The sequence below is a fragment of the Nycticebus coucang genome, chromosome 2 (genome assembly GCF_027406575.1).
Source record: "Nycticebus coucang isolate mNycCou1 chromosome 2, mNycCou1.pri, whole genome shotgun sequence".
Taxonomy (NCBI): domain Eukaryota; kingdom Metazoa; phylum Chordata; class Mammalia; order Primates; family Lorisidae; genus Nycticebus; species Nycticebus coucang.
The window spans coordinates 170,469,747-170,496,458 of record NC_069781.1 but is presented as its reverse complement, the minus strand read 5'-3'; the positions used below and the strand labels follow the sequence as shown (position 1 = coordinate 170,496,458).

General features: G+C 44.2%; 2 protein-coding genes across 15 annotated transcripts in view; one reads left to right on the top strand and one right to left on the bottom strand.

Annotated features, from left to right (window-relative positions):
• Positions 1-26,712, top strand: part of IST1 (IST1 factor associated with ESCRT-III) — a 69,307-nt gene that overhangs the window by 12,363 nt on the left and 30,232 nt on the right. Inside the window, exon 3 of the mRNA XM_053606490.1 lies at positions 9,289-9,377. The gene's annotated coding sequence lies outside the window, so the exon portion shown is untranslated. The remainder of the gene's footprint in view (positions 1-9,288; positions 9,378-26,712) is intronic.
• ZNF821 (zinc finger protein 821) lies at positions 749-26,621 on the bottom strand. 14 transcript variants are annotated; one of them, XM_053606335.1, is made up of 10 exons: positions 26,524-26,616; positions 19,485-19,550; positions 18,274-18,361; positions 17,367-17,508; positions 16,864-16,980; positions 8,432-8,557; positions 5,047-5,192; positions 4,009-4,113; positions 2,510-2,676; positions 749-1,723 (listed from the first exon to the last, which is right to left on the bottom strand). In XM_053606335.1, the coding sequence occupies exons 5-10, from the start codon at positions 16,901-16,903 to the stop codon at positions 1,069-1,071; spliced, it is 1,239 nt and encodes a 412-aa protein (XP_053462310.1). In that variant the 5' UTR covers positions 16,904-16,980; positions 17,367-17,508; positions 18,274-18,361; positions 19,485-19,550; positions 26,524-26,616; the 3' UTR covers positions 749-1,068. The 14 variants fall into 14 exon arrangements, with proteins under 14 accessions (XP_053462310.1, XP_053462370.1, XP_053462347.1 ...); XM_053606395.1 differs by having other exon boundaries at positions 17,380-17,508; XM_053606372.1 differs by having other exon boundaries at positions 17,367-17,472.

The window sequence follows — 26,712 nt, the reverse complement described above, 5'->3', positions numbered from 1 at the left end:
GTGCCATGGCGTCACAGCTGACAGCAACCTTAAACTGCCGGGCATAAGTGATTCTCCTGCCTCAGCCTCCCAAGTAGCTGGGACTACAGGCGCCCACCACAACGCCTGGCTATTTTCTTGTTGCAGTTGTCATTGTTGTTTTAGTGGGCCCAAGCCAGGTTCCAACGCGCCACCCTCAGTGCATGTGGCTAGTGCTGTAACCACTGTGCTATGGGTGCCAAGCCCCTCAGTGGGTTTTATTAGCCTACCGTGGTGCTGGGGAATAAAAAGATGGATTACTACCTCTTCTCTTAAATGTGAGTTCCTTGGTTCTATGGACCTTAATATTTCAGCCATTGCTATGAACATATTGCTAGATGCAGCTGACTGCTGAGAGAGAATTTTAAATGTTCGACAGCGTTGCTGAGGAAAGTTGTCTGCACCTAGTTCAAAGTACTGCATAGTCTTTAGAAAATGCCAGTTATCAGGAAAGCCTTCTACTACTCTGAGTTTGGAAAAGGTAAGCCAGGTTTAAATAGTCCTTGGGATGGCAGCTACCTTCAGGATGGTTGTGGGAATGGATGCTCAAAGTTAGCATTGGTTCTTCTTCAACATCAACTATTCCTCATCAACCTGTAAAGACCCAAATAAGGGACCTCTGCTTGAACAGCCTAAGCACCCTCCCTCAGAAAAGGGCAAACACCAGAAGTCACTGCCTGGATGCCTGTACCCACTCTCTCCTAGATCATTTCATGAGGGAAAGGACCAGTAAAGATAAAATTAATTTATTTGTCTTCACAATTTCATAGGCCACACTGGGGCCCCACGGTCCTATAAGCATGGCCAGCCACAGTGGACTGGGGAGTCCAGTTCTCTGGAGTGCCTGCTCCCTGTCCAGAGCTGCCTTGAGCCAGGTCCCTCCTGACCACATCATCCTGTTCCTTCCCACATGCAAGGGGTACACAGATCCACCTGCAACACACCAGGCCTGCCTCTGACAGCAGACAGGGCCTTGTGGATGGCCGCAGCACTGATCCCTGTGGCTGTGGGTGGGGAAGGTGGGTAGGGGGGCAACCAGGAGGGTGTGGTTCAATGCAGAGAGCTGCTGTTCTGCTCTTCAAAGGCCATCTTGCCCAGAAGCTGGCTGTCCAACTCCACCCCACTTACAGGTAGCTGGAAGAAGTTCATTTCAGCTGCTAAGGCTGCCATGGCAGAAGGGTCCTGGCCAAACTGTGCTCGCAACATCATGTCCATTTTTTCCAGCCTCCTCTTGAGCCGCTTGGCCTCTCGCTCCCGGATAAGTCGGGCCTGCCGCTTCTCCGGGGTCTCATTGGCCCGCTTCAGCCTCATAGCCTCCCGATCCCGCTGCAGCCTGCGTGCCCGCTGCTCGTCTGTCTCCTGCATGCGCTGCAAGCGCTTGGCCTCGCGGTCCCTCATGCGCCTCACCTCCCGCTCCTCGGGGGTCTCATTGTCCCGACGGCTCTTCTTGGCCGTGCGCTCTCGTTCCAGCCGCTGCAGGCGTACTTCCAAAGGCTCGTTCTGTCGACGTAGGGCCCACCTGCGTACACTGGGGGTCTGGGCTTCCAGTAGCTTCCGGTAGGCAGCACAGTTGTTGCACACAAGCAGAATTCCAGCAGGGTACACTGGAGGACTGAAAGCAATGTCCTTCCCCTCAGCACTGGAGGGGCCCTCGTTGTGGGCTGGTGGTAGGGATTCCATATTAAGTACTTCAGGAAGTTTCTCGCTGGAAAGCAAAAATTTTGGATGGTTAGTGTTTCCTTCCAGCAAGGCTCAGGTATTCAGCCCTGGCTTACTCTTTTCCTGAGAGACCTGTTGCTTCAAGTTCACCGCTAGGGGTCAATTTGAATGCTTGGCAGACCTCTTCTCTCTCTAGCCCTCATCCTCTCTGGGCTAGGGTGTCTACCATCTCTTACTGCCCACCTGGAGTTAATGCCACAATGCACCAGGAATCAGAGGAACCCTAACAATGTGAAGCTGTCGCTCAAGCTGGAATGGTGTTTGGGAAAGCTCTGCAGGGCAGTCCTGCTGTGGGAGGCCAGGCTTCTGGAGGTGGAGACCGCCTCTGGTCGAGGTACAGATCACTGAGTCACCTCCTCCTCTCCTGGCACTGCCTGCAATGCAAAGGCAACTCTGCCCAAACAGGATGAGGACACAATGTTCACATAGTCCCAGTTTAACTAGGAATCGGTAGAGACTACGTCCTCATGCCACGGTCCTCTCAGAACCCTGTAACTTCTTTCTTCATGCTTTATCATGTATAGTCTTGGCTTCTGTACATCTCTTTCTAATTTAAAATATTATTCTGATGGGAAAAGAAAGGGGAATTCATTTTACTTTGGGGTTATCTAATGGAAAAGGAATCTTTCCCAGCCTCTTACTTGTATTTCCCAATAGTCGTGACTCAGTTACCTAAGCATTACCTATCTCTTGCCTTCACTATGACTTGGAAAAGCAGAACCGACACCCAGTAATCTGCTCCCAGCACAACAAGCGTAGGTGCCCGGCTAACCTGTTAAAAGTGGCATGGCTGGTGAAACGGGCTCCACATACAGCACAGTTAGACCGCTGGTCCTCCGAGTGGATGAGGAGGTGGCGACCCAGTGACCCTGGGGAGCTAAGAGCCCGGCCACAGACGGGACACATGTAGCTCTTGGCACTCACCACTGCTGCAGTGTGCTGTAAAACAGAGCCTAATCTGTCAAGCTTGCACTACTTCCAAGACAGTTTGCACCCACTAAGAAACTACTTTCTGGGAAAAATGTCTCAGAACAGGGCACTTGGAATTATTTTCTTTGTTCAGTCCCCAGAAAGTTCAGTTTCTTGTGCAAGTGGGCCTTCAGAAGGGCCTGGTCATTCAGACTGTTGGTCAGATTTCATTAGCTTCAGCTTTCACTGTATTCTGGGAAACATGGCTGGCTTAAGGACCCAGTGGGGCATCAGAGCCCTCTTCAGAGCCTGACAGGGCCTCTGTCTCCTTACTTCATTATGCAGGTACAAAAACATGTTAAGGGAGTGATGAAGGCCAAATCTAGAAGCTGGCTGGGAATACTGGTATACAATAGGTACTTACATTCTGCCTGTCCTCAACCTAGACAATCTTTTCTTTTTTTTTTTGAGACACAGTCTCACTCTGTCACCCTGCTATGGTGTCATAGCTTATAGCAACTTCAAACTCCTGGGCTCAAGCAATCTTCTTGCCTCAGCCTCTTGAGTAGCTAGGACTACAGGTACCTGCCATAATGCCTGGCTAGTTTTTCTATTTTTAGTAGAGACAGGGGTCTCCTTTTGCTCAGTCAGGTTTTGAACTCCTAAACTCAAGCAATCCAGCCGCCTTGGCCTCCCAGAGTGCTAGGATTAGAGGTGTGAGCCACTGCACCTGTCCTGTCCTCAATCTTTTAAAGACAGTCTTCCAAAGAAATATTTCTTCTCATGAACCAAGTATCTTCATGGTACAATCCAGGCTGCCATGTGTGCTAATGCCTTGTCAAGATGATGATGCAAGGTGCTCTGTGACTGGACCAAGAACACAGAAAGTCTGATTCTGATCTACTTGCTTATCGTAACTTTCATTAATATTTCAGAAACATTCAGGTTAACAAATTGAAATTTTTTCTTTAAAACAAACCCTCATTATTAATAGATGTTAGTTTCTTTTTTTTTTTTTTGGCCGGGGCTGGGTTTGAACCCGCCACCTCCGGCATATGGGACCGGTGCCCTACTCCTTGAGCCACAGGCGCCGCCTAGATGTTAGTTTCTATTTCACTGTTTAAAATATGAATAATATAGAAAAAAATACTTAATTTTCACTGTGTGTTTGCTTGGGAACCCAGGATGTATTTATCCCATATATATTCTTGAAAATTAGAGGACTGGAGTGTCATCTTGGAAGCAATAATCCAAGATTCCTTCAGGAGCTAGAGGCCAAGGCCAAGGCGGAGGCCAAGGCAGAATCTGGGCTGGGAATAAGCTGCCAGTGGTCAGACAAGCATGTAGCTCCCTACACCATACCTGGTACACATGAGCAATCAGCTGCTCCCGATTCCCACAGTCCAGCTGGCAAAGAGGACACTGGCAGAGTTCAAGCAAGGGGTCAGAATTTAAATTTTCTGTGACCTGCGATTCAAAAGACGGGAGCTCACTAAGACTCTTTACTAGTCTCTTCATTGCCCTCCCAGGATATTAAAAAGGGTATCCTGTTAAAAGGAGCCCAATCTGATGTCACGTCACACTGTTAGCTTCTCATTGTGGGCCAAAGGACAAATAGTTGAAAAGGAATTAAATTTGTTCCCATCTCCCTTTTTTTCAAGGCTTCTAGTCAGTAGGACATAGAACTGCCCCAGAGAGAGATATGGTCTGTTTTTTCTCCTTAAGGTAAACTCTGCAGAGAAAGGATTAGCTTCCCTCCTATCATGCTTTTTTTTTTTTTTTTTTTTTTGAGACAGTCTCATTTTGTCACCCTCAGTAGAGTGCTGTGGCATCACAGCTCACAGCAACCTCAAATTCTTGGGCTCAAGAGATTCTCTTGTTTCAGCCTCCCAAGTAGCTGGGACTACAGGTGCCTACCACAACGCCTGGTTTTTTTTTTTTTTTTTAATTGTAGTTTAGCAGGCCCAGGCTGGGTTTGAACCCACCACCCCTGCTTCATGGGGCTGGCACTCTAACCACTGAGTTATGGGTGCCACCCACTCCTGTCATGCTTTTTACAGGAATCCTCAGGAAACAATTTAGTCAACACTTTGACTTACATTTGTAAGCATATTCAAGAGTACCCCATGGAAGTAAGCCTTCCATTTCCTGAAAGTGGCTATTCTGCCTGGAAGGGAATGGGGATCGTGAGGAGGAAGAGCTATGTGTGTGTGCAGTGATATGTGGGTGGAAAAGGAAAGCTGGTGTAATGAGAACTGTGTGTGAGAGGTGTGTGTCCCGCTGCTACAAAGGAAGAGCCCTTGTGAGCAGGAACAGGAGACTGTCAGAGGCAAGCCCGTTCACAGGCTGAGCAGCATCAGGGCAGGATGTTTCCAGACTCAGGAGCCATCTGTCACTTGCCTCGTGTTCTACCACTTCGTTCCCACCAACAGGCTGCTCTGTGCTTTCTAACTCTTTTTCCACTTTGACCACCCCTCCATCTTCCTCTGACGTGTGGGAAGAGACTTCATCCTGTGTGGTCTCCTCTTCATCACCCTCACTGTCACCTGAAACACACAAATGGGTCACTTGTTCTGATTTGGGCATGAATATGTCCTGAGCTGTTATCCACCCTAGAATTTGCAGCTATAATAGAAAACCATTTTCAGATCTCCGGTAACATAGTTTATAACACTGCTTAGTTGGGTACAAATCTGAGTCAAGTGCAAATTAGCTATAGCTGTTATTATGTCATATACACACTAAAGAGAAAATGTGAGGCAAAACTGCATTGGAACATGGTTACTGGGCCCTCTACATTATCATACAAATAATCCTTCTTATGCATGGTTCTCAAATATCTCACACTTCACATCACACCTCCCCAAACACCTCACATGGAGCTCATTCTCATAGCACAACACACCTCCAACTTACCAGCACTTCTGATTTGATCACTGACTTCTTCCCCCTTATAATTTTTCCATGGTGTCACTCTACTACTCTACTCTGACCCCAACTAATTTATCTGTCCCAAAAAACTCTAAGGTACACTTACAGACACACTAGCAAGTTTTTCATCTCTCTTATCAGTAAAAGAGACAATGGTAAATTAGTTAAAAATGATGTCACTTCACAGGGAAAGAGCTGTTCATCACAGTGGAAAAATTAGCAAGCGACCAACCTCAGGCAGTTTTCACTGACGTTGGACTCACTGTTTCATCTCCTCCTCTGCTAGTAATAGCATTCTAAGCTAAGTCAGTCCACTGTTCTTGCAGCTTCTTTGAATTAAATGGTGGGTAACTGAATGCCTTAAGTAGAAGGAACTGGCCATTCTTCACCTTAGGATGAGCTATAATTTCTTGTGACTAATGTTAAGAATTGAGTATGTTTTAGTTTGTGTGGCAGGTTGGGGCTGTGGGGAGGTCTGCTGGTGGCTAGGGAATCTGTAAGGTTTGTGTACACTGATTTTTCTTCTCTATTACTTATAAAATAGGGTGGCAAAGTTTTTTTTTTTTTTTTTTTGTAGAGACAGAGTCTCACTTTATGGCCCTCGGTAGAGTGCCATGGCCTCACACAGCTCACAGCAACCTCCAGCTCCTGGGCTTAAGCGATTCTCTTGCCTCAGCCTCCCGAGTAGCTGGGACTACAGGTGCCCACCACAGCACCCGGCTATTTTTTTTTTTTTTGTTGCAGTTTGGCCGGGGCTGGGTTTGAACCCACCACCCTCGGCATATGGGGCCGGCGCCCTACTCACTGAGCCACAGGCGCCGCCCTAGGGTGGCAAAGTTTTAAAAAGTAACAAGGGGAGTTCTTCCTGAAAGGAAAAAAATAACCTTAAAGATCACAAGAGGAAGCCAAACCCAGGGAGGCTGTCAGGCTCTAGCCCTATCCCAACCCCACTGAGACCCTGGACTTCTGGGCCTGATGTAAGAGAGAAATGCAGGGTAGAGTGTCAACAGGCTATCCGCTCAGACTACGATTTCCTAGATAACAGTGCTTATCTTCTCTCTACCATCCATTATATAATTTCTAAACCCACTAGTATGGGGGTAACACTCATTATGTTTCCTTTTTTACTGGGCAAAACTGTTTACGTTCCCTTTTTTCATGAGAAAGTCTAACCAAATCGTCTGCTAGTAGTTACAAGTGTCTGTATTAAATATTCCAGATGGTTGGTGGTGGACTGGATTGGGACCTTGGAGTAGATTTATGCCTTATTTCCCAGCTCAGAACTTCCTTTCATTTGAGTCTATCTCAATAACGAAAGGTTGGCATAGATTGGGTCATACCACCTTTTCTCATCAGGTTCTTATTTGAAATACTTGTATGCTTAATCTAATACAGTGGTGTATCGAACACATTTTTGTGATTTATCAATAGTCCAAATATCCCTACTAGAAGTATTTTAAAAAATAAGTGTGCTCTGTCTAGAGAGACGATGCTTTTTTTCTAGAATTGAAACCTATTAGACTTTTGCAGATGTTACTATTACTACTTGTTACTCAAGAAACTGGTGGCTTCTACAGGGTTTCTAGTACTTTGGGGACCATTTTTCTGTACCTGACCAATTAGTTGCCAAATTACTCTTTGTTGTTAATGTTCCTTAATTATTAGTTTGGGTGGAAACAAGTTCCTACATGGTTGCAGAACTCTCTCTCTCTTTGTTCTCACCCAGTCTCAAATGTGAAGAAAAATCAGAAATGTCACTCTGAATTGACATCAATACTACCCAGTATCAAATGGATGAGATTAGGAAAGTATAGAAATCTTCCTAGGAAATAACATATCTCGAAACACGTTTATTCAGGCAGGTCTTGAGCAAGATAATTCATGAGGCTCACCTTGTAACAGCCACTGTCTTTTCTGTCTTTAAGAACAAAGATCTACTCAGGGTATTGGTGTGGGAAGACACTGACTCTGGCATTTTATATGCTGTATAATCTCAACACTAAGTGAATTTTTTATATTCTTTTTTTTTTAGAGACAGAGTCTTACTTTATCACCCTCAGTAGAGGCCGTAGAGTCACAACTCACAGCAACCTCCAACTCCTGGGTTTAAGCAATTCTCTTGCCTCAGCCTCCCGAGTAGCTGGGACTACAGGCGCCCACCACAGCACCAGGCTATTTTTTGCTGCAGTTTGGCTGGAGCTGGGTTCGAACCTGCCACCCTCTGTAAATGGGGCTGGTGCCCTACCCATTGAGCCACAGGCACCGCCCTAAATTTTTTTTTTTTTTTTTGAAAGAGTCTCACTTTATCACCTTCAGTACAGTGCCGTGGTGTCACAGCTCACAGCAATCTCCAACTCCTGGGTTTAGGCAATTCTCTTGCCTCAGACTCCCAAGTAGCTGGGACTACAGGTGCCCACCCCTGAATCTTTTTATGTAACATTAAAACTCATCTCTCAAGCAAGAGTTCATTAATGCCACCCTTATATTTTATTAATTACAAATAGATCCTAGGAGACGGGGAATTTTTTTCTTTTCATTTGACCTGACACAGGGGCTGCTTGAGCATTAATTATTTCTATGCCCCTGTCTATTACAACCAACAAACCTATCTGTATATGGCACTGTGCCAAGTACTACAGTCCATGAATTAAAAAGCATAATGCCACATCTGTCTTCTCTCTCTAGGTAAACATATGCCCACACACTTCAAAACACCTCTGGGAACACTAAGGAGCCACACATCTCCTTTTTTTAAGTCTTCCTCCCAACCCCCATGCGCAATCCCCAGAGCACACACACGCTGATAATTCTTCTCCCATTGCCCTGAGTCATTACCAGAAGGTGCAGAACTCACTGCTACTGGAGTCCTGATCTCTTAGTTGTTGGATAGCTTGTCGCTGACTGCCAAGGTCTCCAGGGAAATCAGTTTTCATCATCGCCTGGCGGGCTTGCTCTTCTAGCCCAGCAAATACTTGATCCCCTGGTGGTCACAAGGAAAAATAGTCAGGCCACCAGCTGAGCAGCATATCCCCAGGCAAGCTTGTTGGAAGGTCAGACTGTTCAGAAGTAGGAGACAGGCGGGTACCCTGTGGTAGGGTCATTCATCTCCAAATCAGCTTGCTGCCTCCAACAGCTTCTGGGCGTAGCTGCTCTTCCTGGGCAGTAAGCCAGAAGCTCTAGAAAGCATCACTTGTCTCTCTTAAATCCTCCTAATCTTGACTTCTTTCAAAAGGTGATGAACTGCTACTTCACAAAATTAACTGCAGAATCTCAATTCCATTTACAACCTTCCATGAGGATTGGGGAGATAAAAAAAGAGGCAAAGTAATGGGATGAAGATAGGGCAACAAATATGGGCAAAATCTCTGTACCTTAACATACAGCATCACAGTCCTAACTCAGTGTCTACCTCAGCGCCTCACAGAATCCTTCTAAATAGCAATCTTTCTAATCTCATCGCATCTTTCATCCACTCTCCTTCCAAGACATGCTCTGGAACTTCTTCCTTGACTTTCTATTCTTTCTCATGTGTATCAGAACTATCAATGTGTAATTCAACAACTGGTTGAATAATAGACTCAAAGAACCGATAATATATGAATTCATTTTCTGCTGAAGAACAACCTTCCTGAAACACACTAATTTACAACAAATAATATTTATCTAGTTTCCTTGGTCTGATGTGGTCTTTTTTTTTTTTTTCATATTAAGAATCTAAAAGCCCTAGACCCATCCTGGATTTTGCATTTACTTCTGATGAACTCTGCCTGGAGTCTATGTGGTTGTTGAAGAGTTAACACGTAAGTGTTTTTAGAATTTCCAGGAGACCAGGCATAAGAAAAGAGAATTGGGTTTCTCAAGGTTTCTATTATCTCAGAGTAGAAACTGTAGTCTCCACTCACCCCAGCAAGAGGGAATGATAAAAAGCCCTAAAGAAATGTCTGACGATAGACCATGCCATTTCTTACAGAAGAAAGGAAAGGAAGCAGGCTCAGGGTCTGAGACAGGACACAAAGATGTGGGAGGGATGGACTGGTAAGTTGCCCTGCACTACTGGTCCTCCGGCAGCAAACAAACTGACATTTAGCAGACTTCATGTGATTAACCCAGTCACTGCTCAGCAAATATTCACTGAGCATTTACTGTGTGCTAAGTACTGAACACTAGTAAGAGTTACTATCTGACATGAGTTCCAGGCTTGATGTTGAATGATTTATAGTTGTTATCTTAATTCTCTGCAAAACTCTTGTGTGTTAGATACATGTATTACTACCTATATTGTACTGTGGAGAAAACTAAGGTCAATGGTGGAATCATGTATTCAAGCCCAGGTCTGTCCAACTCTGGTACCCATATTTTTAAACTGTATAACGTAAGATGTAAGTAGAAGGTTCATCAGAGTGGTTTTGCTGAAAACAAAGGCTGATCTCTGGGTGAGAATAATGGTCATACCATGAGAAACTGATACATGTAACTCAGACAGCAAAATAATGTTCTAGGGGCCAGTATATGATAAAAAGAAAAATGATAGTTAGGGTACCACGACATGACTACCATGCCTGGATTAGAGTAACAAACATTATGGCTACTATGACTCATACTGTGGGTGGGAATGGAGGTGGTTCGTGTTAAAGTGTACTCCTAGCTACATAGCCATCAAGAAAAGGAAAAATAAGATGCTTGAAGTCCATTTTCAAAATATCTAAGATGACACATTGGATACAAATTACTGCAAGAGAAGGCAAAAAATGAATTCTGTGCTAGAATGCTTCCTCTTCCTTTTGCAGAAATAAAATATTTGATTTCTCCACGTTGGTTACACTGTGACCACAAAACTGTGGCCAGCTGTAGTATTACTGAATTCTTTGGGTAGGTACATGTTCTCTCATACCTAGAAGCATAGGCAGACATGACACTAAGGAACACGTTATGTACTGGCATGTAATTATCAAGGGACAGACCAGTCTCATCAGTGACACTTCTGGTCTCTAAAGAAACCTACCCAGAAGGTAGCTAGGTTTATGATATACTAAGAATAAATAAAATTTTCCGCTTTCTTAATAGGGAATCATCATTGGATTACTAGAAAAACATTTTAAGATGAGCCAATAATTCAGTTTAGTTTCCATCGACTTGATGTCAAAATTTATTTTTGTCAGGGAGGCACCTGTGGCTCAAAGGAGTAGGGCGCTGGCCAATATGCCAGAGGTGGGGGGTTCAAACCCAGCCCCGGTCAAAAACTGCAAAAAAAAAATATTCATTTTTGTCTACTGATGTTGTCTACACATTTAGGCCTCAAAGAACACAGGAGTCTATTCAATGTGATTTCCCTATCTACGACTCTTGCTGGCAATCTCACCTAGGATAATTGGGATAAATTAATTCTGTCATTCCATTTTGGCATTTGTGGAAAAAAAGGAGGGTGTTTTTCTTTTGTTTTGTTTTGAGGCAGAGTCTCACTTTGTTGCCCTGGGTAGAGTGCCGTGGCGTCACAACTCATAGCAACCTCAAACTCTTGGGCTTAAAGCGATTCTCTTGCCTCATCCTCTCAAGTAGCTGGGATTACAGGCACCTGCCACAACACCTGGCTATTTTTGGAGATGGGGGTCTCGCTCTTGCTCAAGCTGGTCTTGAACCCCTGAGCTCAGGCAATCCACCCATCTAGGCCTCACAGAGTGCTGGGATTACAGGCTTGAGGCACTTACATTTTATTATGTTATTACATTTTATTGTTCTTACATTTTATTCTATTTCTGACTTGGGAAAAAGGCGAAGGTAAAGTTTATTTCTTGGGGGTGCTCCTATTTTAAATATCACCATAAAGCATAATACATACATAAAAACCATAAAAAAGAAGTGATTTTGGCCTCCTAAGAAAAGACATGTGAATGATCCTCCAGGAGTCACTATTTACCTAATCTCCAAATCCAATTGTCCAGAATTATCCTTTCATGATAAGGCAGTGAGACTTGCTAAAAGTATGTCATGTTAACTCAAGTACAATGTGAGCCATAGAAGATACTCATGAGTAAGAAGTTATAGAGTTAATGTAGAATTATATTTCCTTCTATCTTGAGACTGTTGGGAATAGGTTAAAACAAATCCTCTGGTCCCTAAATATTAACATAGGACACCTTTCTTATTTAATATGGGTATTTGTCTATTAACAGTTGAGAAAGAATCATCTTGGCTCCACACTAAAAAGGAAGGTGCTCAATCTCCTGTTTTTGGTCTGGGATCACTAAAATACTACTTGTCTGACTTGGCTAAAGTTTTCAGATTAAATAAGAACAAGGCCATGCAAGCCTTGTTCTTCTCATCTGAAGAACAGATGAGAAGACTAAAATGAAAGTTATTAGAAAAGCAAAGATCTGGGGGCAGTGCCTGTGGCTCAAAGGAGTAGGGCGCTGGCCCCATATGCTGGAGGTGGCGGGTTCAAACCCAGCCCCGGCCAAAAACTGCAAAAAATAAATAAATAGGGCGGCGCCTGTGGCTCAGTCGGTAGAGCGCCGGCCCCATATACCGAGGGTAGCAGGTTCAAACCCGGCCCCGGCCAAACTGCAACCAAAAAATAGCCGGGCGTTGTGGCAGGTGCCTGTAGTCCCAGCTACTGGGGAGGCTGAGGCAAGAGAATCGCTTAAGCCCAGGAGTTGGAGGTTGCTGTGAGCTGTGTGAGGCCACGGCACTCTACCGAGGGCCATAAAGTGAGACTCTGTCTCTACAAAAAAAATAAAGAAAGAAAGAAAGAAAAGAAAAGATTTTACAATTCTCTTTCTAGGATCTTTGGTCCAGTTAAATAAATGCAATTTCAAACTGAATGAAATTAAGTAAAGCAACAGAAAGATATGCTCTCAGAGAGCAGATGTTGAATTCAGAAAAAATGAGTAGTATTGAGAATGAGAAGCTTAGGATTCTATTTCTAGCTGACAGTCTTTGGTGCTATCACATGTCGGGAACATAGCCATTTACCTCACAAGGATCTTAACAGAATGAATGAAGACAAAACAAGACTTTAAAGATGTTTATTCCTCCTCTTTGAAAGATTTTAGTTGAAGTTTTTTAGTCACTCATGTATTTAGCAAGGCAATCTGAAAACAAAAGTCTCCAAAGAAAAAGAAGTTTTTCCTTTTCTTAGTGGTTTGCTTGGTTCAAACACAGTCAGATGAAAGTATGCAAGGGACTGTATTTTCAACCTCTCTACAAACAGTTGACAGTAATTTGTACTCAGAAGAGGCTGAGATGGGGAAGTACGAAGTAGGGGAGAAGATCAAAAATAGAAAATTCAGCCCATCAGCAGTTTCTCTATGACTAACAACAATTCTGGGCTTTTATTCCAAGTCTATTAATGAAGTGAAGTGGGCAAAATACAAGAGTCTGTCTAGATGTTTCTGACAAAAGGATCACACCAGTATTTAGATTTAAAAACTGTCCTGAGGAGGGCGGCGCCTGTGGCTCAAGGAGTAGGGCGCCGGTCCCATATGCCGGAGGTGGCGGGTTCAAACCCAGCCCTGGCCAAAAAAAAAAAAAAACTGTCCTGAGGAAAACCAAGTAATTGCCAAAGCAGCCTGTCCCCTGGCTTCTAAAGCAGTCCTGACAAACACTGCTGGGCTACGGCAGTGGGGTTCTTAGCACATCCTTTTAGGCAGGCTTTTAGTTTCATGCCACACTATCTTCTTCTTCCCAGAAGCAGATGTAGTGAAGCTCAGCCATTACTCTGCTCAAGTGTTCATAGGTTTTGACATTTAAGTAAAGCTTCTGCAGACTTTCCTGCCTCCCAGACTTTGAGTCCATTCCATTTACTTTAAATAGACAAGCAGCATTAAATTCAATACATTTGCTTGGAGACTCAAGCAGTTAGAAAACTAAAATAACGCATTTCTACTTGCCAAAGGGCAGGGTTAGCTTCAGTCCCCAAATAACAAATAGAAGATCCTCAGAAACCAGAATATCTCAGTGTCTTTTCTTCATTGGTCAAGCTTAGTCCATCACTTGAGAAACCTTCACCACTCACCTCTGCCCAAATGCATCACTGAAAACAGCTCCTCCCTGGTGTCCTGCTACTTAGTTGTAGCTGAATGTTTGTACTCATGGCCCCAAAGTAAAGGCCCTCTCAGTGGCCACCACTGAAGAGCCTGCAAAGTCCCACCCACTCTACCACCATACCGTGTTCACTCCCTTGGTGCTGGTAACTGCATTTCTGCAACTTGGGATGAGTCATACTCTCCCCAGCTCCACAGCCTGTTTGTCCATCTGTTTTCCATCTCATCTCACCTCTGACTGACTATGGTGGAAGGAGATGCAGCTGCTGGACATATGTCACGTGGGTAGCAGGCCTAGGGCACACAAGCCTTTACTGGCTTTACTACAATGATGCCATCACTCCAATAGCTACTTTCCTCAAATCTAATCAATCTCACTGGCCAGGTGGCTTTTAGAAGTGAACACTCACAATTCTAACTGCCTTATTTGTGAATCCGTCATCTCTACTAAGAGTGCTTTTCCTGCCCTGCCGTCTTAGGGTCACATTTGTATCTTTTATCAATACTCACCGTCAACCAAAGAGGAAAAAACAATCCTCTTGAAATCCTGTGCTGAAAGACCTATGCTAGACATGCTTCATTCTATCTCTCTTGACAATCCTCACTTCAGGCTCACTGCATTTTGCTGTTTCAGCAGCAATTTCTAAATCCTTTCCAAACCATTCACTTTTATATTAAGTAGCCCTGCTTATCCACCTATTCCAGAGTACACTCCTAGAAGCACCCAACTGGTTCCATCTTACACAACCTTTCCAGGACTTAAACAGAAGAATAAATTGTAGGTTTGCTATCCCACTCTCTTAATATGTAAGATGTCAAAACCTTCTTAAATGCTCTGTTCATACTATTTTCTCCCCTACTCTTGAAATTACCTAATAAGATAAAGTACGTAGTGCCTAGCATATGTTATGTTTTTAATGAATTTTAATTTTTTTGTCTTAACTCCTTGACTCATCTATACTCTCAAATATAGGTTTTTGCCTTAAAAAATCTTTTGTTATAGGGCAGCGCCTGCGGCTCGAAGGAGTAGGGCACCGGCCCCATATGCCGGAGGTGGCAGGTTCAAACCCAGCCCCGGTCAAAAACTGTAAAAAAAACAAACAAAAAAAAAATCTTTTGTTATACCTCTGAATTCTCATCATATGTTGCACTTTACTCAATCAGTCCTCCACAATAATAGGGAGCTACTTGTTTTTTATGAACATTTGGAGGAGAATGCTTATCTCTCCGGATGATAGGAAAATGCCCAATTATCTTGAATCTGTATAGATACTAATGTTAATTTGAGAAAGCACTTTTTGAACACCCTCTATAAGCAGTGCTTGAAGTACAGAGGGATAAAGAAATATATATATCATATACTTTCTGTCCTATAGAAGTTTATAATGTAATTATAATTTTTTATAAGGTCCCATTGTCTCCCAGACTGGAGTGTAATGGCCCAATCATAGCTCCCCGAAACTTCCAACTCCTGAGCTCAAGAGATCCTCCCACCTCAGCCTCCTGAGTAGCTAGGACTAGAGGTGTATGCTACTATGCCTGGCTAAGTTTTAAAATTTTGTAGAGTCAGGGTCTTGCTACATTGCCCAGGCTGGTCTTGAACTCCTGGCCTCAAGCAATCCTCCTGCCTTGACCTCCCAATGTGCTGGAGTATAGGTGTGATCTACCATGCCCAGCCCTACAATGTAATTACTAAAATAAAATACAGTAGAACTTTTAGTAAGTTGACCACCTAAGGGACTATAACAAACTGGACATATGGCGGTGGTCAACATAAGAAACTAGGCCTATTGTATGGTACATACATGTGGTATATGAAAATTAGGTCGACTTAAGTAGATGGTCAATGTAGGGAGGTGGTCAACTAAGGAGGTGCTACTGACACATATGAAAGTGCAGAAACAATGCAAAGCAATAGTGCATACCTGGTCTTCTGGTTTCTAGTCTCTCCCTCATCTGATCCATCCCACATACTGCTACACAGTATCAAAATAATGGATTCTAAATGTTACTGCATTCTCTCTGCTTACAAATCTTCAGTAGTTCTATTTTGAAATTGGCCTGCATTCAGGCTTCTATAATGTAGAGTTAAACACCTCTAACTACGACTTCTGGAAAAATGAAATTTCTGCTTCACACAAAGGCTCCTCATCCTCTGAATACATGTGCATTCCCTCATGTGTCTTTGCTCATATCATTTTCCCTTATCTCAGTCTATGGAGCTCTCTTAGCTCCCCTCCTCTTAACTTCTATAGTACACACAGTCTACAGCATCCCTACTATCTTATATAAATGTGTGTGCACATGAGTTATTACAAAGGTTTTGAGATACACAAAAATCAAGAAATGTAAAATCTGTGCCAACAGAAACAAATGAAGCCCTCCTAGCAACACCAATAAGCTGAGCAAGCTGAACCTTGCACAGATGAATCAGAAAGGATGCCATTGACTGGGTTTCTTGGAAGTAAAATAATGGACCATAACACAGTCTGTCTCAAAACTCTCATAGTGGCATATGTGTGTATATGACTACATTATAGTCTTGTGTATCTTACATTATTTTACAGACTTGACAGCCTTGTGTCTTATTGCACAAGGATTTGCACAGAGGAGGTATCCTCTGTTAATGTGAACGTTAAGGATAAATAAAGCACACACACTGCTAAGACAGGTTTCTTGGTTGCAGCTGTCATTGTTGTTTGGCAAGCCCGGTCTGGATTTGAACCCGCCAGCTCAGGTGTATGTGGCTGGCGCCTTAGTCGCTTGAGCCACAGGCGCTGAGCCAACTAAGACAGGTTTCTAATACTTCCTCCAGGAACCAGACGCACTTTATTTTTTTTTTTTTGAGACAAAGTCTTAGTCTTGCTCTGCTGCCCAGGCTAGAGCACAGTGGCATAATCATAGCTCGCTACAACCTCAAATGCCAGGGCTCAAATGATCCTCCTGGTTCAGCCTCCTAGTAGTTGGGACTACAGGTATGCACCAGTACATATGGCTAATTTTTCTATCTTTTGTAGATACAGGGTCTCATTATGTTGCCCAGGCTCACCTTGAGCTTGTGGGCTCAAATGATCCTCCCACCTTGGCTTCCCTGCACCCACACCAGATATACTTTAAATTCATCAAATCTGACAATAACCCTTTCTTCCCCATAAATTAGTGTGAGTTTCTCACCCTAAATTCAGATTACTCTTCCATTCCAGCCCCCAACATTCCCAGCTTCCAGAAGATAAAGCCCAATACTCACAGTGAACTTTGTTTGGATTTGTTTGTTTCCGACGGGACATGTTTCCCAGATCTGAGAGTTCTGGCCTTTCCCAGTTTCACGACTGGATATGTTACTATCTCCTTGCACGGTGCTAACCTACAATTAAACAAAGGATATGGTTAGCACGTCATTTTCCCTACAAAATATACAAAATTAAAAGATAAAAAGACTTTTAAAAAATCCCCTGAGTATATAACACTCACCAGTTATAAATAATGGAACTAATGTAAGAAAGAAAGAAATGAATTAATCTCTAGCACAATATAAAGGTCCTGAAAAGTATAAGAGGGAAGTCTTTCAGAGGGTTTAGAGAATTACACTCTAAATCCATCTTTGGAATCCAGAATACTGCTAAGTGATGATGATCAAGGTCACAGGGTAGAAAAGAAAGCAAATTCAGGCAACCAGAGTTAGAAGTACTGTGGGCTCAAAGAGATAATCCCATGAACTATAAAAGGAAGCCAAGGAGGATGGTGGCTCACATCACATGCTCACTAGAAGTCAAGCTCTGCAGTCTGTGTCAATGGGAGCCTCCATTTGGTGTTTCAAGAAGTTATCTTGCCCAGAGGTAACAAAGGTATCACATCCCTATGAGACAGGAAATGTCTCAAAACTCTTAGGCATCTGTAATCAAAACAGCATGGGAAATAAAGGCCTTTATCTAGTGATGCAGACACAGAGTGGATGACAGGGCACTAAATGAAATCAAACCTATAACACTGAAGATGAGCTGTCACGAGAAGAGCCAGATGCCATCAACACCATTGAATACTAATGCAACAGCCCAGTGTGGAACACCAACCTGGCCCTGCTCACGTGTCCCAGAGAGGCGGTCAGAGTTAATAACATTACAGCCTCTTCTCAGTTCAGCCTCTGTGTAGCAAAGAGACCAGTGGGAGAATAAAGAGAAAAGCTCCCCAGAGAAGTGCTGTAGAGACATGCATTTTTCCCCCTTCCCACATAGGAGGGGATAGATACTTAAGACCGGAGGTTACTGGTTAACTACAAGAAAGACTGTCTCAGTCATAAGCATCGCTGAAGGATCTGAAATGGATTTGTAGTCAAAGTTATAACACTTTTTTGAAAGACAGAGCGAATAAACAGATATGGAATAAAAACAGATGGATTCTCCTTCCCACCAAAGACAGGAATATGATGGATCTGGTCACCCTCTAAGTTTTCTTTCAGTTCTTGTCTTCTCAAAATTGTATTCACACTGAATAAGAAAATATAAAATTGTAGTTTATAACCTTAAGAGGAGTTATGACAGGCTATTACTAGCTGTACTCTGCACTCCAGTTAAAGATTCACCTCCTGCTATCCCAACTAACTCCTTTCTGGAGCTAGGAAAAGACCTCAAACCTGTAATCAGACCCTGCCTCCCCTTACCAAAAGAAGAAAGAAACCGCAAATGGCAAAGACAGGCCTCCACAGGAAGTGGCAAAGGAAGCAGCTTTCAGGCAGTCTTCTATCATATCTGCATATCAAACACAGTTCTTTTTTAGACCTTTAATTAAAAACAAACAAAAACTCCAAATGTATACAATAATTTTTTTTAACTATTTAGAGGACAATATACTTAGTGCTAAGGTGTTCTCTGATCTAAGTTTTTTTAGTGTATATCATTTCTTTCTAATCAAGTAGTTATTTTATTAATGGAAGCAGTTAACGACTATCACGCTTTAGGTCTTTTTTATGTGCCTGTGGAATTACAAAGTAGAAAATTGAATGAAATGCAGGTTGTATTTTGATTTTTCTAAAATACACCTCTCTACTGTATAAAAAAATAGAATCTTGACTAATCTTTACATTTTCTCCCATCAAGATTAGAAATTGAAACTGTGAGATAAAGGTAACAAAGTCCGTTCTGAAATAAGGCTACATAATCTGAGTCAGAGTCTATTCAAATCATCTTGGTGAGGCAACTTTTCAATACTATAACAAAGTCCAAAGACAGAGATGAGCATGGACATATTAAAATCGCAGTCTCCACTGCGTCTCCTAATCCTCCTAGTGGACAAATGGGGAACCGACCAGATGGTACCCAATGGGACTTCACACCTGAGGGCTCAAGGGAAAAATAAGCAAAGACCCTCCCCCCCTCAAAACAACAACAACAAAAACACCCACAATAAAGGCCTAGAGAGTCTTGGCCTCTTGAAAATAAATAAATAAAATAGCACTGAAAGGACGCTCTTGACCACAAAGCAAGATCTCTAAGGCTCCACAACTGTCAGACGATAAAAGCTAACAAAACACATAGACATGTTTGCCCTAAAGGTCACTCATTCCATTTTTCTTTTAGCACTGCCTCAGTTTTCAAGCCCAAATTGGAAACCAAACTAAACATGTAAATGGATAGCTGCCTAAATATCATCATCCCAAAGAAAAATGGGATGAGGAGATTCTGGTCTAAAGGGATTCTGTTAAAAAGGCAGGCAGCTCTGTCCGCCTAAAGGTTAAGAGTCCTCGGGAGAGTGCAATGTCGCCCCTGAACAGCGCTTCTGCTCTCTCACAGGTTAGGTTGCAGCTTCCAGGGCACACACAGATTTAAACAAAACGGGTGAAATCCCAGCATTAAGAAAAGGGTGCATTCCCACCTCCAGCTCTGGTGCAGTTCCCACGGAGCAAAGTAAACTCGCCTGAATCCAAGTGATTTGTATCTGCTAAAAAGGAGAGAACAAGAAAGCTAGTCACTTAGCCGCCTGGCTGTTCACCCTGTCCTACCCCCAGCCAACCTCCCGCTGGGTCTGTGTGTAATTAATCAGCCGAGATGTTCCCTGGTCTTCTCCAAGCACGAGCCAGGTAAATTCACAGGAATTACCAGAAAAGACCCAGAGGTCTTCCAAGGCGGCTCAGACAAACCCTTAGACAACACAGTCTTCTCTGAAATCTAAATTTAGAAGCTTTTCTGCGAGCCGGAGCCCAAGAAGCGGGGACAGATACCTCCGGGCTGCTCTCCCACGCCCATCCTCCCCTCCCCCAGCTGCAGCCCAGCCTGTCAGACGCCCCGGCCGTCCCCGCGCGCCCGGCTCGAGCGCGACCAGGCCCACGCGCGGAGGGCGGGGGCACAAACGCCTCCCCCTCGCGCCGAGACCTCCGGAGGGACAAAAAGGACCCGCCAAGGTGGGGAGCCGGGTAAGGGGGTTGAGCCTCGGCTGCCCCCGCCCCAGGCCAGAGCTAGCCCCTGGCCTCCTCCCCAGACACAGACAAAAGGACCGACAGCCTGCGACCCAGAGGGGGACGAGGAGCCCCACATCCAGTGCCTGGCCCTGGGGGAAGGACTCGGGGGTCTTTTTACCCGGCGCCTCGGCTCCGCTGCGCTCCGGGTCCCTGGGCCCCGCCTCCGGACAGACGGACCGCCGGACAATGGGCCCCGGGCCGCAGCTCAGGCCAGCCGGACCGGGGCTCTCCGGGACTTGGGCCCTCGCGGGCAGAGGGAGGCTCCAGGCCGAGCCAGTGGCGGGGAGCAGAGGGGCGGCGCTGCAGACGGACAAAACCAACGACAGACAGACAGACAGACGGGGGAAAAAGATGGCGACGCGGGCGGCGGGGGCGCGCTGCTCGTGCACCCGCAGCGAGCGGGGCGCGTGCACGAGCCTCTCCTTTCCCCTCCCCCGTTCTCCAGCCTGGTCCCCCTCCCCGCTCCCCAGGCGCGCGCCCGGAGCTGTGGGCGGGGCCTGAAGGAGATGGGGGTCCTGGGGGCGGGATTTAAGGAGCATCCAATCACAGACGTTTGAGGGGGCCGCGGCGGCATCCGAGAGCTCGGAGACCACCAGCCTCCTACCCTCGTCGCTATTTCTCCGGCCCTCTCCGCTCCTCAGGTGCCCTAAACCTTCCTGGACACGTAAACTCTACCTTGACTATCAGCCCTGATCCTGGTTTCCGACTCCACCATCGAGTTGAGCCACAAAACCCATATACCCCAACCACAGCTCTACCGCAGACTCCCCTTCTCCTGAGCTCAGCTTGGCCCGCTCCCTGCCACCGTCGCCAACCCTCATCTTTTCATTCCCCCACACCTCAGGTTTCTTCAGTTCCCGAGGCATTTAATGAGATCCTACGGTAGGGCCAAGGGCCTCGAGGGGCTAAGTTCAGCTGTCCGAAGCTCTGGTGAAAAATCTTGAGATTTCTTCCCTTCCTTCAAAGGAAGGAAAGAATTTTGAGATTTATTTTGGGCATTTAGTTCTCTAACATAATTCTCATTAACAGCTGTAGACCCAAGGGCAGGGAAACTTGTGGCACTGTTGCCACTTAAAGGCATTGGGGGCAAGTGAACTCAACTGCTGATAAAACACCTCCTCGTGGCATGGTCCCCCTCTCTTCTGTTTTCCTGTTGCCTTCCTTTCCTTCCTCTCATTCTGTCTTCTTGTGGAATGCTAAGCCTGTCTCTGACGTCGCCGACTTGAAGAAGCCGGGAACGCAGTGGAAAGATGAGATCTGGTAATCGAAGATGCAGCTTTGTGTCCCAGCTCTGCCAAACTGACCAGCCTGTTGACCTTGGGCAGGTCACTTCCGTATAATAAGCCTCTGTTTCCTAACATGTAAAATATATAATGATGCAAAAAAAAAAAAAATTAAGGAATTAGCTTATTTTAAGCTAGGCATGGTAGCTGGCAAGTGTAGTCCCAGCTATGCAGGAGGACCACTTGAGCTCATTAAGTTAAAGCACAATGTAGTGAGAACTCATCTCTAAAAGAATTTCCTCTGCTCTCACCTAAACTTGTTCTAGATTTAGAAGACTTTTTGAGTTTTTCAGCTTTGCTTTTACTTCTAGTTCCTCAATTTGTTCACAGAGTTATGCTATTTTGCCACTTCAACTGTATTAACTTTCCCCTTGAAATACCTTTGTAATCCATTTTGTATTAAGGGCTTTACATTCCAAAAGTAATAGTAGGACAACTTTAAGAACTTCATACTTAAAAAAAAATTAAGGTAGCCAGGCGAGGTGGCTCACACCTGTAATCCTAGCATTCTGGGAAGCTGAGGTTGGTAGATTGCCTGAGCTCAGGAGTTTGAGACCAGCCTGAGCAAGAAGAGTGAGACTCCATCACTAAAAATAGCTGGGTGTTGTGGCAGGTGCCTGTAGTCCCAGCTACTTGGGAGGCTGAGGCAAAAGAATTGCTCAAGCCCAAGAAGTTTGAGGTTGCTGTGAGCTGTGATGCCATGGCATTCTACTGAGGGTGACATAGTGACACTCTGTCTCAAAAACAAAAACAAAAACAACAAAAAACCACTATTATCTATTGTAATTCCAGAATATTTTCATCATTCTCGACCCCAAATCTGATACCATTAGCAATAATTCCCCATTCTAAAAAAAAACAACCCTCCCCCACAATGTTAGGGTGGCGTCTATGGCTCAAAGGGGTAGGACGCTGGTCCCATATGCCAGAGGTGGCGGGTTCAAACCCAGCCCCAGCAGAAAAAAAAAATAACTCCCCATTCTTCCTTCTCCTCTGTCACCTGGGTAAAGTGCCCAGGTGTCATCATAGCTCACTGCAGCCTCCAACTCCTGGGCATAAGGAATCCTCCTGCCTCACCCTTCACCGTAGCTGGCACTACAGGCACATGCCACTAGTGTCCAGCTAATTTTTCTATTCCCCCCCTCCCCCCAATTTTTCTATTTTTTTGTAGCAGTGAGATCTTGCTCTTGCTCAGACTTGTTTCCAACTCCTGGCCTCAAGCAATCCTCCCACTTCAGCTACCGAGAGGCTAGGATTACAGGCATGACCCACTGTGCCCAGCCTTTTTTAATACTCTTTAATAATTTAAAAACCTTATTTGTAGAGGAAGAGTCTGTACAAAAACATGTCTGACTGATTTTGGCTTGCAGGACTATTACAGACTTTTATTCTATTTGGTTCAAACACTGTATCAGGTTTTAGTTGCAGCCACTAGTAATAATCATTTACACTATAAAGAGTACCTGTTAGGTACCAAAGCAAGGTCATATGTTAATTTTCGTCCCAAAATTAACATAGGATTTTCAAGTGAAGCAATGTCAGATTCTTTTATTATGTTTAGTTTCTGAGTGAAACTTGTCTGTTCAGCCAGAGAAAGAGATATTGTTTTTGAATAACAGGCTGATGTGGTATAATCCACAAGTACTATGTTATGGGATCTAAATAATTAGACACATGGGTTGTGCTAAAACTCAGGACACACAGGTGCTTGTTGAATCCAAGCAACTCCTGAGTAGAAAGCAATTTTTCTAAATAAATGATGACACTTTTAGTTCATCTTTATTTTTATGGTTTGAATGACATTGCAATAATGTCAAGAATCCCAACTGTTATCTAAACACATTGTGCCATGGACAGCTTGAGGAAAAAGAAGCTTTCATGCAATGGTGGTAATGATGTAAATTAATACTTCCTCTTTCAAGGGTGATTTGGCAATTATCTATTAAAAATAAAAATGTACGTACCCTTTGACCTAGTTCTTCTGCTTCTGGGAATTTACTCAGTAAGTACAATTCATGCAGGCAAATAGCTAGTCAATACAGCACCGGTCACAGAAGCAAAACAGGAAATAAACTAAATGTCAACAGAACACTGCTTTAAAAATTATGGTATACATATACAATGGAATATTATGTAGTCCTTTAAAAGAAAGTTATTGATAATTACTGATATGAGACGGCCTCCAATATATGTATCTTAAAGCTAGATATAGTATGGTATGTACAGAATGCTACGATATGTACAAAAAAGACATACATGTGGTTTCACATGCAGGTAATATCACTGGAGGAATACTGGTAGCATTTAACATTATCTGTTAGACAACGTTCTAAGATCTTTTCAAAAATCAACACATTTAATCCTCACAACTCTATTAAGACAGTTGAATCGATTCTCATTTTATAGATGAGAAAAATTGAGACGCAGAGTCTCTTGAGACAGGGTCTCACTGTGTTGCCAGGGTTAGAGTACACTAACATCATCCCAAATACTATCTAAACACATTGTGCCACGGAGAGCTTAGGGAAATAGAAACTTTCATACAATGGTGGTAGTGGTGTAAATTAATACTTCCTCTTTCAAGGGTGAAACTTCAAACTCATGGATTCAAGTGATTTTCCTGACTCAGCCTCCCAAGTAGCTAGGACTATAGGTGCATGCCACCACACTCAGTTAATTTTTTGAATTTTTTGTAGAGACAAATTCGTGCTCAGGCTGGTTTCCAGCTCCTGGCTTCAAGCAATCCTCCTGCTTCAGCTTCACAAAGCAATAGAATTACAGGTGTGAGCCACTGCACTGCCCCCCCCATATATATATACACACACACACATAGTATATATAACTATATACCTATAGTTGACCTATAACATGGCAAAACATTTTATTTTTAAAATAATCTGTGCCATTAAGATAGGCAAGACTATCATGAGAGTCAATCTTACTAATATAGCTTACAAATTAAGATTATTTTCTCTTAGCTTCAGAGAGATTTGAAAGGTTGATAATGCCCATAGTTGGGGAGTATGAGGAAATGGGCACTTCAGACACTAGGAGGATGAAGTGGTAGAACTTCTTGGGAACTCTAGTCCTGGACATATGGTTTGCTATGGATACTGTAACAAAATACCAGAAACTGGTGGCCTAAACGACAGAAAACCTATTATTTCACAGTTCTGGGGACTTAGCAGGGATAGGTCCTTCTAAGGGCTGTCAGAAAGAATCTGTTCCCAGAATCTGTTCTCTGACTCTCCCAGCTTCCAGTGGTTTTCTGGCAGTTCTTGGCACGTCTTCCTTTATAGATGCCTCGCCCAGATCTCTGCCTTGATATATTTGCATGGTGCTCTCCCTGTGTGTCTCCAAATTTCCTTATTAAAGGGGCGGCATCTGTCGCTCAAGGAGCAGGGCGCCGGTCCCATATGCCGGAGGTGGCGAGTTCAAAACCAGCCCTGGCCAAAAACCAAAAAAAAAAAAATTTCCTTATTAAAGGATATGGTCCTATTGGATTAGGGCCTAACACACATATTCATAATATACATAAAATTTCTATTTTAGCCATTTTTAAGTGTATAGCTTAGTGACAAGTACCTTCACGTTGTTGTACAACCACTATCTGCCTCTAGAACTTTTTTTTTTTTTTTTGCAGTTTTTGGCCAGGGCTGGGCTTGAACCCGCCACCTCCAGCAAATGGGGCCAGTGCCCTACTCCTTTGAGCTACAGGCGCTGCCCTCTAGAACTTTTTTATCACCTAAATCGAAACTCTGAACCCAACAACAATTTCTGGCCAGATGTACACCAGTAATCCCAGCACTCTGGGAGGCAGAGGTGGAAGGATGAGCTTAGGAGTTCCAGACCAGACTGAGCAAGAGCCAGATCCCATCTTTACTAAAAACAGAAAAATTAGCCCAGGTGGTGGTACTCACCCATAGTCCCAGCTACTCCAGAGGCTGAGGCAGGAGGACTGCTTGAGCTTAGGAGTCTGAAGTTGCTGTGAGCTAGGCTGAGGCCATGGCATTCTAACCTCTGAGACTGTCTCAAATAAATAAATCAATAAATAAAAAGATTAAGATTTTTGCCATTTTATCCCCACATATAGTATGAATTCCTTAAAATTAAGAGATAACAGATTTCTTACAGAATCCCAATGCCATTTTTATTTTTATTTATTTTCAATGCCATTTTTAGGCTTAACAAAATAACAATTCTTAGGTTATTTGGTATCATCTAGTACCTACTCCATAATATAATTTCCTTGATTGTCTCACAAACACCTATTATAATTAGCTTGAAAGAATATCTAAACAAGGCCCACACACACTACATGTGGTTTCTGTGTTTCCAGGGTTTTTTAAATCAGAGCAGTTGGCCCTCTTTGTTTCTTTATGTTGTAGTAGTGGCTCAGTTTATATATGCACGTATTTACAGAAGAAAAAATCTGCAAATATTAAAGGGACTAAACACCGTGTACTTCGAGGTCCTGGAACCCCTCAGGTCTTATCTCGAAAGGCTGCAAATGGTTACAGAGACACGGCACTTCTAAATTCACCTAAACCTCTTATGGTAACGCGCAGCTTCGTCCCGGTCACACGACTGCCCCAGTCCCATCCAGCAAATCATAATTTCGGACTATGCACCTGCGCCTCTACAGCAGGGGGCAGGATTACTTCCTCGGGGAGCCCTTTCTACAGCTAAACCCAGTGAATGGTTTTCCAGTTAAAAAACAAGGATAACCAAATGAAAAAGTTTCCTCCGAATCCAGAGATAAATAAGAGAAATTGCCAGAGAATGGGGTGCTGAAGAAACATGACCCAATCAAACACAGACCGGAGAGATTCTGGTTGAAACAGCAATCAGACTTGGCTGAATAGAGGGGAAGGGGAATCAGAAGTTATTGATAATTACGGGAGGAACGGAGGGGGAAGAGTTGGATAAACCGGGGTGAACCTCCAGAGAGGGGTCGAAACCCGCTCGGCCACGCCACTCGGGGACAGAAACCACCACTCGGGTGAAAGCCCTTGAGGGAGAAAGGAGAGCCGAGCAGCGGACAGGACCAAATCTCAGGGAGTAACTCCTGACGTTTGAGAAGCTGTTCTAGAGCCGGTCTTTCTGGGGGCTGGAACAACCCGGTAAAAGGGCATGGGCTCTAAGTCAAAACCAGTCACAAACCCCACCTTACCCCGCCCGGGGCGAAATCCAGGGCGCACCCAGAGCAGGTGACTCGCGGGGATCACTTGCTCCGCACGCCACAGCCCGTGCCTCCGCCGCGGGAAGTAGTTCCCCGCCGCGCCAGCTCCAAACAGAGCCGAGGAGGCGAGCCCTGAACCCTTCAGTGCTTGGGTTCCGGCAGCGGAGGGAGCGTAGCCAA